The sequence below is a fragment of the Drosophila ananassae genome, chromosome 3L, assembly GCF_017639315.1.
Source record: "Drosophila ananassae strain 14024-0371.13 chromosome 3L, ASM1763931v2, whole genome shotgun sequence".
Taxonomy (NCBI): domain Eukaryota; kingdom Metazoa; phylum Arthropoda; class Insecta; order Diptera; family Drosophilidae; genus Drosophila; species Drosophila ananassae.
Genome location: NC_057929.1, coordinates 1761675 through 1777871, shown reverse-complemented (window position 1 = coordinate 1777871; position 16197 = coordinate 1761675). Strand labels below are relative to the sequence as shown.

At 40.8% G+C, this 16197-nt stretch overlaps 1 protein-coding gene across 1 annotated transcript; it reads left to right on the top strand.

The window, feature by feature from the left end:
- Positions 1 to 8795: 8795 nt before the first annotated feature.
- LOC6495205 (COP9 signalosome complex subunit 7) lies at positions 8796 to 16005 on the top strand. Its single transcript, XM_001958815.4, has 5 exons — positions 8796 to 9091; positions 9145 to 9397; positions 15137 to 15357; positions 15439 to 15592; positions 15729 to 16005. The coding sequence occupies exons 1-5, from the start codon at positions 8903 to 8905 to the stop codon at positions 15752 to 15754; spliced, it is 843 nt and encodes a 280-aa protein (XP_001958851.1). The 5' UTR covers positions 8796 to 8902; the 3' UTR covers positions 15755 to 16005.
- Positions 16006 to 16197: the final 192 nt, after the last annotated feature.

The following is a 16197-nucleotide window of genomic DNA, read 5'->3' as shown; positions in this document are numbered from 1 at the left end:
GCGTCACAGAGAAAAAACAGGTTTAGGAATGTTTTTGTTTATTCTGGCCGCTTGCCCTGCAAAACCACCGGGTAAGTGATACGTTCGATATTAAATTGTTCACAGTTTGAACGTTTTGGGTATTTTAGTATTTTGCATAAGCTGCTTATGTGCTTCTCAAAATCAGAGAACCCGAAATCCAAACATCAATTCGGTTTGTGGCCGATGGCGCTTGTGGTGATTTTGGCCAAGTACGAATATCACGTACTCGGACACCTTTCACTTGCTAACTATGTGTCTGAAATTCAGTGCTCTCGGCTCGCAAATCTGGCCCAGGGTCAATAATTGTGCTCTTGTGCGAATATATCTGCCGGCTAGCTCTGAGTTGACACGTTATTAACTGTCAGTCGACGACTAATAGATTTCAACTCGCATGGCAGTTGACATGCCTCTCGATGGCTGGGCTTGAAATGCAATTTTGATGCAATAAGCAAATATTTCTTTAACCTTAAATTTTATTTGATTTTAATCTATTTGATTATTTTCCTCTAATTAGTAACCACCTCCCTAAGTAATCAGCTAAGAGCTGTTTAATCACAAATGTCAAAATGTTTATGTAAATCAAATGATACTCAATATGTTGCTTTAATGCAGCTGTTGAAGCGTTGTGTTATTTTCTTTTTAGTTAAAAGCGATGCAGGGGTTTATTTTCAAATCATTTGAATGCTAACTCTTGTTCTGGTGTTGATTTTTCGCCTCATTAAAAAAATTGAATGGGCCATCAGCATATTTCCCTACTGTGCAAGTGCATTGCATAATTTAAAATAATAAAACCATGAATTTTAATCCAAAAATTAATTATTTATTAGTTAACGATAGAGCGATAGTAGCGATAGGGATGGTAACATTATCAGATTTTACTTTTCGTAATTTAAAAACTGTATAACTTGGCTAATAATTGGCAGATCCACAAATGGTATACCTTCCCGATCTTAGAACTCCGAGGAGCATCACATTCAATCAAAATCTGGCAGCAAAATTTTTGACCCATTTTTCGAAATTTTTCAAAGGGGTACCATAATGATTTTAGCGAAAATTTGATCGAAAACTTTTTTGTACCATGTTTTCTAAACTTTGATGCAGATCAAAGCGCATTAGAGTCCTGATTCATAAATGGTATTCAGTTTTCAGATAGGTTTCGAAATAGCTAAAATATTGACTAAAAAGTGAATAAAGAGCTTCTTTTTTGGCCAACGAAAAAAATATGAAATAGGCTGATCCAATTTTTCACTTTTTGTAATGGAAAAATATTCATAACTTGGCTAATAATTGGCAGATCCACAAATGTTATACCTTCCCGATCTTAGGACACCGAGTAGCAACATTTACAATCAAAACCCGGCAACAAAATTTTTGACCCATTTTTCGTAATTTTCGTAATCATGATTTTAGCGAAAAGTTGATCGAAAATTTGATTGTACCATTGTTCCCATATTTTGATTCACATCAAAGGGCATTAAAGTCCTAATTCATAAATGGTATTCATTTTTTGGATCGGTTTTGAAATAGCTAAACTATTCACTAAAAAGTGGATGAAAGTTTTTGGTTTTCAGCAGGATGAATGGCATTTTTGTTATGCATAAATGCGTTGGCAGTAATATTAAGCAGATGAGCTTAGATATTGACATAAGACTCTATTAAGTATTTAGAACAGTTAGAATTGTAGTAGCATTTCGTTTTAACATAAGATCCACTTGGAAAAGCTCATTTTAAGCTAGTGCCAAAACCGAGTTTTGGGACAAAGCTCTCTTGAAATATGATTTCTAGTTACATTTTTCAATAGAAAAATATCATGTCTGGAAGTAAAATTTACAATTATTTTAATTTTCTCTCTTTTAATTTATTTTTTTTTTAATTTTCAATATAAAATTAATTATCAAAATAAAATTTAGTATCAAAATATATTCTTTTGATGTTCCATATCAGGAAATTATAAATTGGAGAGAGTTTCTTATCCTAATCCCTAAATACACATTCCCTTATTAAAATCAATTTCAATAATTGAATAAATGATAGCACATGTTTTAATATTACAAAGCCATTTTGGGCAATTAGGTAAATGTTTAATCAGCCGTAATGAAACGCAACAATTTGCCAATCATATCGAGTGTAATCAGCTCAATTGCTGCCAAATTTTGGCGTAAAATTCAATCAAATGGTTTTGCTTTAATTCCTCATTACCATAAATAGTAGTATAGATAAAATCGTTTTAGAAACAAAATATTTTCTTTGTGGTGTAACAATTCATGGACTTAATTACAAAACAATTCATCAATCACATCACATAATCAATCCAAAAATATATCATTTACATGTTGCAGTTGCAACATGTTAGCAACTGCATTGAACATTCCTCATTTAATTGCACGCATTCATATTCGGACATGAATCCATTAATTTGTCCATTCATGTATCCTGTGTATGTCTGCATTGTCCATTATACAAATAATGGCTCTCCAATTATACACATCTGCCAAGGATCCAGGACGCCCCCGGATGAATTTCAGATCCGCATTTCTGGCCTTATGCTCCTCGCCATAAGTTAGCCAATTATTCAAATGTGATTTGGATATGTGTAAGCGAAGGAGCCATAATTATCATTGATTATAGCCAAACCACTTCAATTAACCTGTACTCAGGTGCTCAATTCAATAAGCAGGAGCCCGGAGCGTGAAGTCTCCAAGGAACTGCATTGAACCAAGGTTTAAAATAATTCCAAGGAACTAACAATTACCTCACTGGAGCAACCCTATCAGGTCGATTTTAATTTAAATCTCACAGCGAATAGTTGTTGAAGAATGAATTGCATTACAGTTACAACATTTTGCTTTTAGCCAAAAAATGTCATTTTATGGCCCTACGCGCAGTATTATGTATTATTAAAGCGCGTTATATAAAATTGCAATTAAGCGAACAAAAACTAATTGAAAATTCCATGGGGGACAGCACGGATGGGAGCCATCGCCACCACCTTTTCCTCCATCAAATTAAACTTAAATTTTGGAAAGTCACACGAACAGGATGACAGACCGGGACTTCTTTAATTAGATTATTAAGGCCATCTTGAGTGAATAAAACTTTAACATATTCATCCTACAGATACAAACAAACATACACCATTTGGTGGAAATTTAATTAAAAAACTTTTAGCCAATCGAGAAGAAAACGAGGCAAATCTGTTTGTCCTACAGCCCGGCAAATAAATCTTTATGGATTAAGCGCACTGCTTGTGTTGATATTGTTGTTTTGCTTTAGCCACAGCCTCATCCTGCTCCTCTGGCTTTCCACTTTCCCACTTTTCTGACAACAAAGAATTTTTGGAAAAGCTTTAAAAACTACTTTGTAGCCGGGAGACCTCGATGCAAACTTTTGCGCCGCGCAATGAGAAGGAAACCAGAAATGATAGACCCGTCCCGAAAAATTGAGGGCCACAAAAGTTAAGACAGGGGGACGGCAGGAGGAAGGTTGGTCTATAGACGGGCGAGTGATTTATGCGTTTGGCCGAAAACTTCCAGCCAAGCGTGTGAAAGCCAGCTGAGCTGACTTGAGCCAAGCTGCTGTTCCCGTTCCCTGGCAGCAAATTTTTGGTTTAATGAACTCGAATGTTAATAAATAAATTTGTCAATAAAGCCCCCGTCACTGGTGAGGTGCTAGGTTATCTCCGACTTCCAAGGAACATAATGAAACGAAGATGAATAGAGGATGAAGGCCTCCGCCATCGTTTGGGCTGTTTAATTTGCTTTTGCCCCGAAAAGCAGGCAACACATTGCTCGGCCTAATGAGCTGCGATGAATGAAAATGGTCGGTGAATGGCCAAAGGATCTCCGAAATAACAAGAAGCATCCAAAGAGAATATCTCGAACAATCACTGACATTAAAATGCCCCAAGAGCTTAAAACTTCCTTTTGCGACAAAGTACACAAATTCGGCTAATTAACGTTAATTAGCAAATTTTCGTAAATGTTTGAATCGGACTTCAAATCGAAATGGAAATTGATCGGATAAATGTCTTTTTCGATTATAAAAAAAGAAAAGGCGGAATTAATGGAAAAACACAACCTTTAATCTGGCAAACTTCATAAAATTCTGTCTTTACTGGCCACTTTGTTACCCTATTTAAACGTGATTTAATTTGATTTCTATATCCACGCATGCAGTTGGAATTGCTTCGATTCTTATTCCCGCCGGATTTTACTGCCGTCTGACCAATCGACTTGCCCTAGCGGAGGGCAATCAACACATCATCGACGAGAGGGGGAATCGCCCGTATATCTCCTAATGGTATCGACATCCTTATTATCCGTATCCAGCTCATCATCAAACCCAACCCGGGTCGACACTGATGGGTACGGGGGATTGTGGATTCTGGATTGGGGATAGCAACATTATCGTTTGTTTTGATAGGTTTTTTGTTCGCTTCCTCGTCGGGATAATTCTCTACACACGCTGGCTTCTTGCTCTATGACCAGCTTGTTTGTTTGTTTGTGACCATCTTTTCTTTTTTTTAGGAGGCTCTCGTGTTTGTTGTTCGGGCAACGGGCAAAAACATTCATCAAAATCGTTATCCCTGAAAGCAAAACCCTGAGTATTCCGATCCCCCAAACAATGTCAGGTGCTTACATGCGCCCAAAAATAGACGAATGCAGATTGAAATTGATGGCCCGTCTGTCGGATTAGAGCCCCAGCCACTTCTTAAATGTTTAAGTTCTCGATTACACGACAAAAGCTGCTTTTCAGCACTTGGGTATTTTACCATGTTAGCCGGGTAGGCAAGGGCCTTACGTTGAAAAGTGCTTACCGGTTGCATTTAGGATAAATAAACTACCATACCATAGATTTTATCGTGACGATGGCCAACAAAAACTTTCCACTAAGGTAGCACGGCAAAACCAATCCACTTAGGAGCTGAGCTGGGTGGGACAGATTTCGATGGTAACGAATAGCCTGGCATTTGGAAAGTATTTAAAAAGGGTGCACCATTCCACGGAAATGTACAATTTAGGGATAAGCTCTTAAACTTTCAGACCTTGATTGGCCCTTATAATTTGTATTACTCAAAGGCTGTCAGAGCCTCTAAAAACAATAAATACTATAAAGAAAGCAGATGTGATTGACCAAGCAACAAGTGTATTTAGGACAACCAGGAATTGTTCATTGATTGAACCGCCTCCTCACCAAAAATGCCACCCATCCAACCGATATCCTTGTACCAGGCACCTGTCAATTTTGGTTTATATTCGTGTTTCTATTTTGGCCCCCTCCTGTCAAGTAGTTTTTTCCTGATTTTTGCCTGCGGTGGAAAAACAAAAAAAAAGAGCTGTAATAATATGCCATACTCGACTAGTTTCCATGTGGAAATGATGTTTGTGGTTCCGAGAGTACTCCATGTCCTGTTAGTTGGCTTGATTTGTTTTTCCTTTGAGCGTTAGACGAAATTTGATTTGACATTGTTATTGCGGTTGTGGTTACTCCTCACTGCTGTGAAAACGTTGGCATTTGCTCTTGGTCGAGTAACAAATTGAAGTTCGGGGCTATTTCCGCGCTGAACTCGAAATGGTCTCGAGATTTTGTTATTTAAATTAACTGTCCTACTATCGGTGGCATCTATTCCGTTACCCATCATACTCTATATTTCTCACCGACCGCGTCCGTGGAACTTGACCCAAATTGCTTTTTACTTTGCTTCATTCCATTACTCCACGGCGATTCTGTTCTTTTCATTGCGCTTTCAGCAACAAAGTTTTAGTCTAACAGGAATTCCTTGATAAATTGTCATAAAGAAAGCGCAATATTTTATCATCAGCCTTTGTGCAACCTTTCGCTGCACTCGTCGAATGGAGCGATTTCATCGTCCTTGTTTATTACGACTTATTTTTATATTGTACCGCCTTCAACAGCAGTGACCCGCGAGTCCTGTCCCTTTGCCGAAAACAAAACAAACGAAAAATCCCATGATCCAGGTCAAGTCAACCTTGTTCCGGGAAATATAAATGCGGGGGAAGTTGCCAAAGTTGTCCAGCCGCTTGTCATTTGCATCGATAAGCGTTCCCAATGCCATAACCATAATGACAATACGTCCAGTAAGCCCAATAATCGCGGTCGAAATACACTGATAATAAATTATTTTTATAAGATTAGTTTGATAGAATTATTGGACAATTTTAAGGGCAAGGCTTATTCTTGTTAAAAACTTTATTGATTAATCATTACACTGACAATCCAGTCTTGTAATATGTTGCTCTTAACATAAGTTTTGAACAAACATCCTGTTTTTTTCAGTGCCACAACAAACATGCAGACGGGAAAAGCAATTTAAGTCCTAATGAGCAGAGCGACAAACTTGCTGGGAAGGTCAAGTCTTTGTCCTGCCGGCCGATAAAAAATGATAAGCCAAAGGCAAACGCGAAAGCCGCAGCTGCTCCCCAAAAAATAAAGAAATGTATATAAAATAATGCAGAACGAGGGGAAAGAATCGTTTTTAGAACATTGTTATACACAGTCCCTGTTGGCGCGTATAACAGCTCGTTGTTGGCCAAGTTAGTCAAGCGTTTTGCATGCAAAGCGCGTTCACGGAGCTCAGTGCTTTTATGTGGCTATTTGAGCGCCCCGAAGCTGTTTTGATATTTTATTTCCATACAGTTTTATGGGCTAGTAAGCAAATTGTCGGAGCGCGTGGCAGGATCGAGTGGGTTCCACTTTTCGGGGATTTTCATGTGATGGATTCGAAAGTGAAAAAGTGTAATTAATTTTAAAGCTTAGTTGTCAACCAGCTAAGCGGCGTTCCAGCTCCCAACAATTTAGAAACTTGCTGCGATGCTTTTCCCGCAAATTAAACTGAAAGCCTTCGTTCTGTAATCTGGGAAATACATGTGAAAAACCGAAGAACTGAACAACTGAACAACCTGCCAACTGCCGATTCATTGTGCGTCAAATTAATGACAAAGTAAAATCCCAAAAAAAGAGGCGAAAACCAACCACGGCTAAGAAAGTTTTTCGCTGTGACAAAGCACTTTCCAGAATTCGGAAAACTCAATCTGAATTAGGAAGTCAACTATAGCTTACCCTAGCTTGAAATTTTCATTAAAAGCATAGAAAACATACACATATTATTAAATGTTTGCTTTCCTCTAGTTATCCTTTTGAATGGTCCTAAAGTTTTTGATATGTTGGCTTCATATGTTGAATATTTCCCTGCTAAAAACAGGTAAGGGGAAGTTACCCTTAAAATAATTGAACAAAATATTAATTTCAACAATATTTTTCATAGCTTTTACCTACAAATTCCAACAAACCCAGAACCCTCAGGGAACTGGCTCTGCGCAGTTTTGGCCAAGATAAAATATTATAGAAACACCCACTTGGCTGTCCATCATCCTCCCATCTACCTCAGGAAAAAGGCCACTGGGTGTTGGTGGTTTCGAAAACCAACAACAAAAAAAAAAAGCGACCACGGCAGGAACTTTCAGCACGCAGGCCGCAAAATGCAAGAGAGCCAAGGCAATGGGATTTCGCATTATTCTAAAAATGTTTCAAACGCACCAAGGGAACTAATCACGAATGTATTTCCACGTCCAACACCGCAGAAAAAAGACCGCATTCACGGGTATTGGGCCGAAACGGCCAAAAGGAAACTGCAGCTGAACAGACCAAACGGTAACAGAATCTAAACCAATTTTGTAATGGCCAAGCGGTATTGCGAAAATTGCCGAATCCAATAATATGCGTAGGCCCACTCAATAGGAGGCAGTCGGCGTTGGGCGTGGGGTGGTGGGTGTAGGCGTGCCAATCCAATTGGAAAAAATTGCAAATCAGTCCAGTCAATGTCTGTTTAAATACGTGGAACTTGAAAAACAAAACAAAAAATCGTAAAAACTACAGAAAGGGAAAATATGCCAGCATAATGGACACAGTGTGGAACAGTTTTAAAAACCGACAAAGTGGCTTTAAAGATCAGCTTACCTTTTTCCACAGAGCTCTGTCTGTCTGTCCCCAGAGAGCCCTGACCTTTAGTTAACTTTTCATAATCGATGAGCAGGCAAATCCCTTCAGATACCTCACACCCTCCTTTTCCACCCGCAGGACTCGATAAAGGGTTTTCAACTTTGACCCTGCACCTTTTTTTTATATTTTTTCCCAGCATCCCCCGTAGCAATAATAACAAGTGTGGCTTGAGCAAAGTTTTGGCAGCCCAAAGTGGCTCAAGGAACATATATATTTTTTTTAGGCCCGGCCATCTCTTCTCCTCATTTTCCAACTGCCCCCAGGGGCGTGGCGTGTGTTTGGGCGTATGTATTTGCAGAGTGAATATTGGGTGAAAAGTGTTTTAAAATGAGCCCAATACTGAGTGTGCTTTAAGCATAATGACTTCAGAGAATAAAAGGCGCCAATGCAGAGCAGGAATCCGATTATAGTATTAAATCTTAAAAACTGTCTTTCTGAGGATTAAAGAAGTATTAAATATTATTTCACAGCTTTTAAAGGTGTAATCATCTTTATGAACATATGCATTGTGAATTCTTTTAACATTTATAAATTTATTATTAAATGAGCATTTTCGATAAGCTATAAGACTTATCAAACGGGTTTCAGCGAACTACAAATGAATAGGCAACCTAATAAAGAACATTTTAACATTAAATGGAAATAGCTAAACTATTTCCTTTTGAATTTACCGCCAAAATGGCTGCCACATCGACGTTAGGGGGTTGCCGGACTACTGCCGGATAACAAACAGCTGGTCCCGGCAAAGTAGCAATCGTTTTACAACACTAATCTTAAACAATTTCCCATCACTGTGAAATCATTTGCAAAAACACAACAACTTATCAGAAAACAGCAAAATACTTCAAATTAAACGTACAAAATGACTCAGGACATGCTGCTTGGTAACGAGGAACCGAGCAAAAGCAAGGAAACGTTCCTAGAGAAGTTTTGTCTGTTGGCCAAAGCAGCAACCACGACCTCCGCCCTGCTCGACGTGATTCGCCAGGCTCTGGAGGCTCCAAATGTCTTTGTTTTTGGTGAATTACTGGCGGAACCTTCTGTAGCACAGGTTGGCTGTGAAATTCCATCATTAAGTAATCCACTAATAAGCTACTACCCCAGCTCAAAGACTCTGAGGATGCCAAGCACTTCGAGACGCTGAATCTATTCGCATATGGAACCTACAAGGATTACCGCTCCCAGCCCGAAAAATACATTGAACTAACCCCAGCGATGCAGAAAAAGTTGCAGCACCTTACCATCGTCTCGCTGGCCATTAAGGCCAAGAGCATTCCCTATGCTCTGCTACTCAGCGAGCTGGAGATCGATAACGTTCGCCACCTGGAGGACATCATCATTGAGGCCATCTATGCAGGTAGGTGCTGACTAAAGCAAGGCAATCCTGATGAAAATAGCTGTTGAGGGCTTTATTCTGTGTTTCTATTCAGTCGTTTATGTTCCAGTCTGTAAGGCCAAGTCTATACAGTCTATTGTGTTTTGCCAAAAAAAAGTTCAGAAACTTCTGATTTGTCTATTGTAGTTCTGGATATTTAACGGATCTGGAAAGCAAGCTTTAAGAAAGCATTGCAGCCAGGAAGTTTGCTTAAAAGCTGAAACTAGTTCCCTTATAACATCAAGTTGCTTAAACGAGTCTGTTTTTCTAACAAAACTGTGTAAAATATAAGCACGAGTGTTTCACCTGGTCTCGTACTTAGCTGTCAGCTTGGCTGATTCACATTTCCGGGAAATATTTTCATAATTAACTTAAATGCTAATTTTTTTGCAACTTCGCACCCACGCAAGTGTAGGAGTGCCAATTAGCATTTTAGAGGGATGCTTCTTTCGCGCCTGCGGCCCATCAGCTGTAAAAGCAGCTGCTGCAAAAGCAGTGTCACGTTGCGCCGCCCCACTTCCATCTAGTCAAGTAGCCATGTAGCCACCGAAAATATCCACCGACCACCCACCATCATCTGCCTTGGGGCAGTGCACTTGATTAGCCTGGACAGCTGACGCATCCTGGAAACGACGCTGGTAACGAAAAGGGAGAAGAATCGAGTCGAAAAGCGAGGCTAACAGAGCCGGGCCAGATTCATTAAGCCTGTCGGTGGGAAAGTCGGCTACCAGTTGCTTTGTACCCCAACTCCCCCCTGGGGAATCAGTTTTTATGGCATTGAAAGTCGTCAGCTGGATGAACACTTTTGCCTCGATGATTTCCTTTCTCAACTCAGCAAGCATTAGCTCGACCAACCACAGTGAACAGTCAATGATTGACACCAGAGGTGTTTTAGAGGCTTATAGACTAGGTGTAATTTTAGTTATTTTTAGGCCAAACATGTCTTTAATATAGCGCTTATTAATTAATATTATTATATTTTTAATAATAATAAATAATGTAGAGGTAAGACTATAAAAGCGTTGGTAATAATAGCTTGGTATCCCTGTGAATCGAAGAATGGCTTGCTGAATAATTCAGATTCTGACTCCAATCGAACTCGGGTGGCCTCCTCCTCCAATCAATCATAATGCGCCGGCACAGATTGCAAATTTAACACACTCTGCGTTTGTGTTTCCGCTTGTTCTGCAGCTGTCTGGAAAAAGCCGTAAATCAAACGCAACATCCGGAATCCGGAGCCCAAACATGGGGCTAAAGTGCCCCATGAAAGCATACTTTTAGGCCCTCGATGTGGTGCTGAACTTGTTGTTGCTGTTGATTTTTGAGCTCTGGACTCGTGATCTATGGTCCGGAGGAAAAACAAACAGAAGCTGGCCAGGAATACTAAGCCCTGGGGGGAGAGGGAAAAACAAGGAGCACAAGCTCTTCAGATGATAGTAGGCTAGTGTGGTATTTTAAGCGTTTCAGCGTCCGACAAGTGTCCACTCGAACCGCATTATTTGGGCGAGGTCGAAACCGGCCAAACACGGCCAAAACATAAGCGCCAGAACATTAGTTGGGGTGGGGTGGGGTGGAAAGCAAATAGCAGTCGGCACTTTTTAATGGAGTCTTTGCCGTCCATTATCTAAGCAAATAAAGTGACAACTCAACACCCGACAGCCATCTGTCCCATAAATAACCCAGGACTCCAAGTCTCCCAGAGCCACCAAAGCTCCAAACGTCGTTACACCTGGCCCTCCTTCTAATTGCTTTCCAAAGCCCGGCGATGAGCAGACAAATAAATTCCCTCGTACCAGCCAAGATTTATGTTATGATAGCCATCATTAGGGCGTCACTGGCGGAGGGGGCAACTGCCAGATGGCTTGGTTCCTGATGTCTGATGCCTGATGCCCGCCGCCTGCCAGCCGGAATGCGAAATCATTGCGTTCTATTAGGCGCCGTAATCTGACATCGCAATTTAATGTAGCTCCCAACGTGGGTCGCCATTAGCCGGCGGGCAGGTGGAGCACTTGCCCCGGCCTGCGATTCCAGGTCATCCCATTAGAGCATCATTTGTCTCGCGGGCCGTGCAGTTGGGGGACTTGGATGGTAGGATATGGTAATTAAATGCCTTCTATAATTGAAATTCGCTTGAAATTTATTTGGGCCCGGTTCCATTAGTGAGCTGCCTCCTGGTGATTGATTTGGCTTAAAAGCAAGAGGGTGTAAAAATACTCTACAAAAATAATATAAATGAAATAAATAAATTTTATTATAATAAACCTACTTCATTACTAGTTAAAATAAAGCTTGTATGGTAACTAAGCGAACAACTTTGTCCTAATTAGGTTTCTGATATTTTTTATCCTCCCTTGGCTAGGACACCACTGTTAACCCTCTACAATCTGTCATTTTAATTAGAGCTTAAAATAGAAAAAACAAGTGGAATATTTCTGTAAAAGTTTATAATGTAAAATAGTTTTGAATGAAAACAAGCTGAGCACCCACGGGAGTCAAACTATGATAGATACGACCAAAATTCAGAGGAATCCGGTGGGATAACAAAAAAAAAAAAACCATTAAAACAAACAGAAAACCCGCGGACCTGTGGTATCTACTTTATTAAAGCCTTGGGATATCGATGCAACCACGAGCTCAGAGGCAAACAAAATGAGACGACCCAGGCGTTCCATATTTTTCGAGTACACAGCTCCGAGAGCTCGTGGGCTTTTAATTTTCATGCAATTTCCTAAATATTTCCCCCGATGGACTTACTGCATCAGCCGCGCAGAGAGAGAATTATTCAAAGGACTGCTTTACCTTTTTGGGGGAAAAAGCCTAACGTTCTTAAGAGCTCCACGGTGCAACGATGTTGTGGATGTGGATGGCACCTCGTTTTTCGAGAAACTGATGCCATGTGTGGCTTTTTTGCGTTGCATGGGGAATGCATGTGTGTCGGGGAATGTGGCGGCTTGATTGTTGCCTTTTGGGCCCAGTTCTTTAATACCTTTTGTGTCAAAGAAAAGTTTCGCATAATTCAGGGTGCTTAAAAGCGGCTTTCAGACCTTGCTCTCCCTCATACCATCCATCTCGGCCGATTTGCAATTCAGGGGTGAGGCGGAAACACAAAAAACAAGGATGTTTTTGTTTGGAGGTAGCATGGGGTAGCAAAAAACACAATCCTTAAGCGCCTTTTTGGATGGCACAAAAAAAAATGGTTATCCTCTTTTGCAATCGGTTAATTAACAGCATAAAATGGAAATGTGCGTTGCATTCAATGGCAAGGCAAAGAGCTGCATCAAAATCGGCTTAGATGATTGCGTCAAAGGTTAGGGGTTAGCCCGCGACCTTGCCACAGAGACTGAATTCTCGGCAGCCACGCAGCTTGGAGATAATTTGCATCCTGTCCCGAATTTAGGACTCCGCCTAGGACTTTTTGCCACTCGAATAGTTTTCAGCGGCTGTGGCTCTTGGCAATAACTACACCGGAAAACGGGAACTTTATGAACAGTGCGTGTCTCTATCGAGCACTTTGTCAGTTTTAGGTGAAAACTTTACCCAAGTTCAACGCCAACTCATATTGATGGCTGAAGTTACCAGTTAACCAAGGGAGTCTGGCAGCAGATCTCCTAAATCTATTAAACAGGACTTAAAAAATCGTATTATTAAAACCAAGGCAACTAAAGTGGTGGACAATTTGTGGCCACACTGGTGGGGCATTGCCCACAGCTACCTTTATCTTAAGCCATTGTCATGGTCTGCTTTTGGCATTCGGGTTTTGTGTAAATTTCAATTAATAAGTTCTACAAAGTCCCCAGGTTGGGAAATGTCTGAAGAGTTGCCAAAGATGTCAGCGGCAGGTGCGTCCCTAAAAAGAACGCAGCCCAAGTTCGGTAGCTCCTTTGCATGGTTGACTAAAAATTCTGGACAGCGCGTGCAATAATTTCATGTTTTTTATTCATCTCGTGGAGGCGGCCAGACTCCAACCATTTGAATTCCAACAGAAACCACAGCCGTCGGCGGCTTTACATCATCGCCTCCTGAAGCCTGGCAGCCGGCGATTCATTCTGCTGCTGTCCGTCAACAGTTTTTGCACAATTTGCGGGCATAGCAGTAAGCATGATTGATTGCCCTGGCGTTGAGTTTCCCGCACGCGACAGCAGGCGGCTCTAGCCCGCAAGGACGGAGAGGGGAGAGAGACGATGGCCCAGGATACCAGACACATGTCAACGCGGAAAAGCCGCACAAATTTTACAGCACTTGTGGCTGAAGGCGTCAAACCACGAAGGAATCCTCCATTCCCCCATACGCTTCAATTATTCGGCCCAGCTCTCGGCCCACTTGAAGGCGTCAAATCAATAAACATTTTTGCACACAGCTCTCAAGCTAATTAGAAAAGTGTTTGACAAATTGTCGAATCAAATGCCAGGCCTCGGTGCGAGAGCATCCATGGAATTGAATATGCGGGCGAATTCCCTGAATATTTGACTGAATATTTATGGCAGAAGTCGGTGCCATAAACACGGAAACTTGGTCCTGAGACTGGGTCTCCCGTTCGGGGCACCCGTTCAAGGACAAGTGCTCGTAAAGTCAAAGTAAAAGAGCTTAAGGACTTAACTAAAGCTTAGCCTTGGCCCCAGAATAAGTTTCTGGCTCGGGCTCGGGCCATAGTTAAGTTTAGCTTTCAACGCCAAACGATTGAATTTCTGGGACTTTCTCTCCATCGATCGTCCCTTTAAGAGGCCGAGGCCTGACGATGTCGACGAAAACAATTCCCCAAATCCACTTGTTATAAATTCTAATCCCCGCTGAGCAGCAACTACAACAACATGAACCTGAAAGCGTTGCAAACGACTTTTCAAATTAATTACTCAAACTACTTTTTAGCATCGCCCATGACATCAAATTGCATCTGCCGGATTACATCCACTGGGCTATATTTTTGGTAATTGAGTCCAGCTCTCCCGATACACAAAGCTAATCTTTCCCAAGCCACCCCCACTGGGGATTAGTGGGACGGTCCCAACGCGTTCTAAACAAAAGTTAAAATGTTTGTTTTTGATTACACACCGTACGTGTCTCGCCAACCGCAATGTTTTCCTAACATTTGGGATTTCGGAATTTTGAATATGTGGTGCGAATTTGGCTTATACATTTATGGAACTGAAACTTCCATTTGCCTAATTGTAGCCAATTTTAGACTGTTGTTTTTACGCTTTACTAACTATTAATTTATCAGTTTAATTGATTGAGTGTTTCCCTCGGCAGCTCAGGGGGAGTAAATTGAAAATTGATTGAGTGTTCTTGGTTAGAAAAAAGAGTTTGAAATTAATCTTCTGCAGGTTTTTACCAAAATCTATACAAGCTTCGTAAACTGAGCATCTGGATTTTATGTACATCTTGAATTGTAATCAATCACTAAGTAATTTTTGAAACTTCTTCCAACAACATGCTTTCTGTATTTGATAAACAAACATAGGCCTTAGATAATCCATTTATTTATTTGTTATGTTTTTTAAGACCTCTCTTTGGTTAAAGTGTATACTTTATATGCAATTGCATCACAGTTGCAAGCACTTGTTGCATATACTTTCCCTTGCAACTGAGGGAACTTTAAACTTGCCACTTGAGACCGGCAGTCGGGACAACTTTAGAGACTGTTCGTTCTGGGCAATTAGTCAGGAAAAAGCTGACAGAAAATTTAAAAAACAACTTTCTTTTTGTCGACTTTCTTTTGCGCAGACATCATCCACGGGAAGCTGTTCCAGAATACTCGTGTTCTGGAGGTTGACTACGCCCAGGGCCGGGACATTCCGCCCGGCTACACCAGCCAGATCGTTGAGACCCTTCAGGCCTGGGTCAACTCCTGCTACAGCGTCTCCAACTGCATCGACATGCAAATCAAATACGCCAATGCCGAAAAGTCCAAGAGGATTTTAAACAAGGAGCGGGTAGAGCAAGATGTAAGTATCTTTCATACGGCCTTAGTTAGGTATTCAATTATTAAGTTATGCATATTTTTGCTTTAACTTTCTTCCCCTTAGCTTATTAATTTGAAAAAAGTACTGAAGAGCCAGGCATCGGATAGTGACGAAAGTATGCAAATCGACACTCACGGACCTGGAACGAGCGGTGGCTTGGGTCAATCGGAGCTACGCAAGAAGCCCTCGAAGCTGAGGAATCCACGCAGTGCAGCTGGTAAGTTAAAGTTTGCATCTGAAACTGAAGAGAACCTCATTTGCGGAACTTAACAGCTAGCTTAGGGAGAAAAGGAATGTTATAACTGATTAGTTCTCTTGCTAATTTTCTATTATCACTCTTTTTCTTTTGTTAGCTGTTGGCCTGAAGTTCAGCAAATGAGTGGAGCCTTGTCGAGCGGATGTGTGGTGGATGTGGTAGGACGCCAGCCAGCTGCACTTGTTGCCACTTAAGGACGAGTGCAACCCAACGCAGCACTCGATGATGGGGGAGGAGAACTTATTATCTAATACAATCACAGGAAAAATCATCTCAATTTATTAAACAAATACCAGCTGCCCGCGAAATGGATTCCATAATTAGCATCAAATTGATCATGAAACCAATAATAAATACCATCTTGTAATAATGAATCAAAGTTCTCTTTTTAATTATCCTACTTATTTATCCACATTTGCGTGATTTGCGCGCTAAACGAAAGGCCGTAGTTTACCTCTAGATGCTGTGGGGCTTTCCCTCAAACGAGCCTTTAATTAATGACAAAATAATTCTGGTTTAGACAAATGTTTGTTTGGCACATGTGCATAAATCTAAATGGTGCGTGT

Excerpts from the sequence above, each read along its gene's own strand:
- LOC6495205 (XM_001958815.4), top strand. The coding sequence starts at position 8,903 with ATGACTCAGGACATGCTGCTTGGTAACGAGGAACCGAGCAAAAGCAAG. Across the intron at positions 9,092-9,144 it reads CGGAACCTTCTGTAGCACAG|CTCAAAGACTCTGAGGATGC; the intron begins GTTGGCTGTGAA and ends CTACTACCCCAG. Across the intron at positions 15,358-15,438 it reads AGGAGCGGGTAGAGCAAGAT|CTTATTAATTTGAAAAAAGT; the intron begins GTAAGTATCTTT and ends TCTTCCCCTTAG.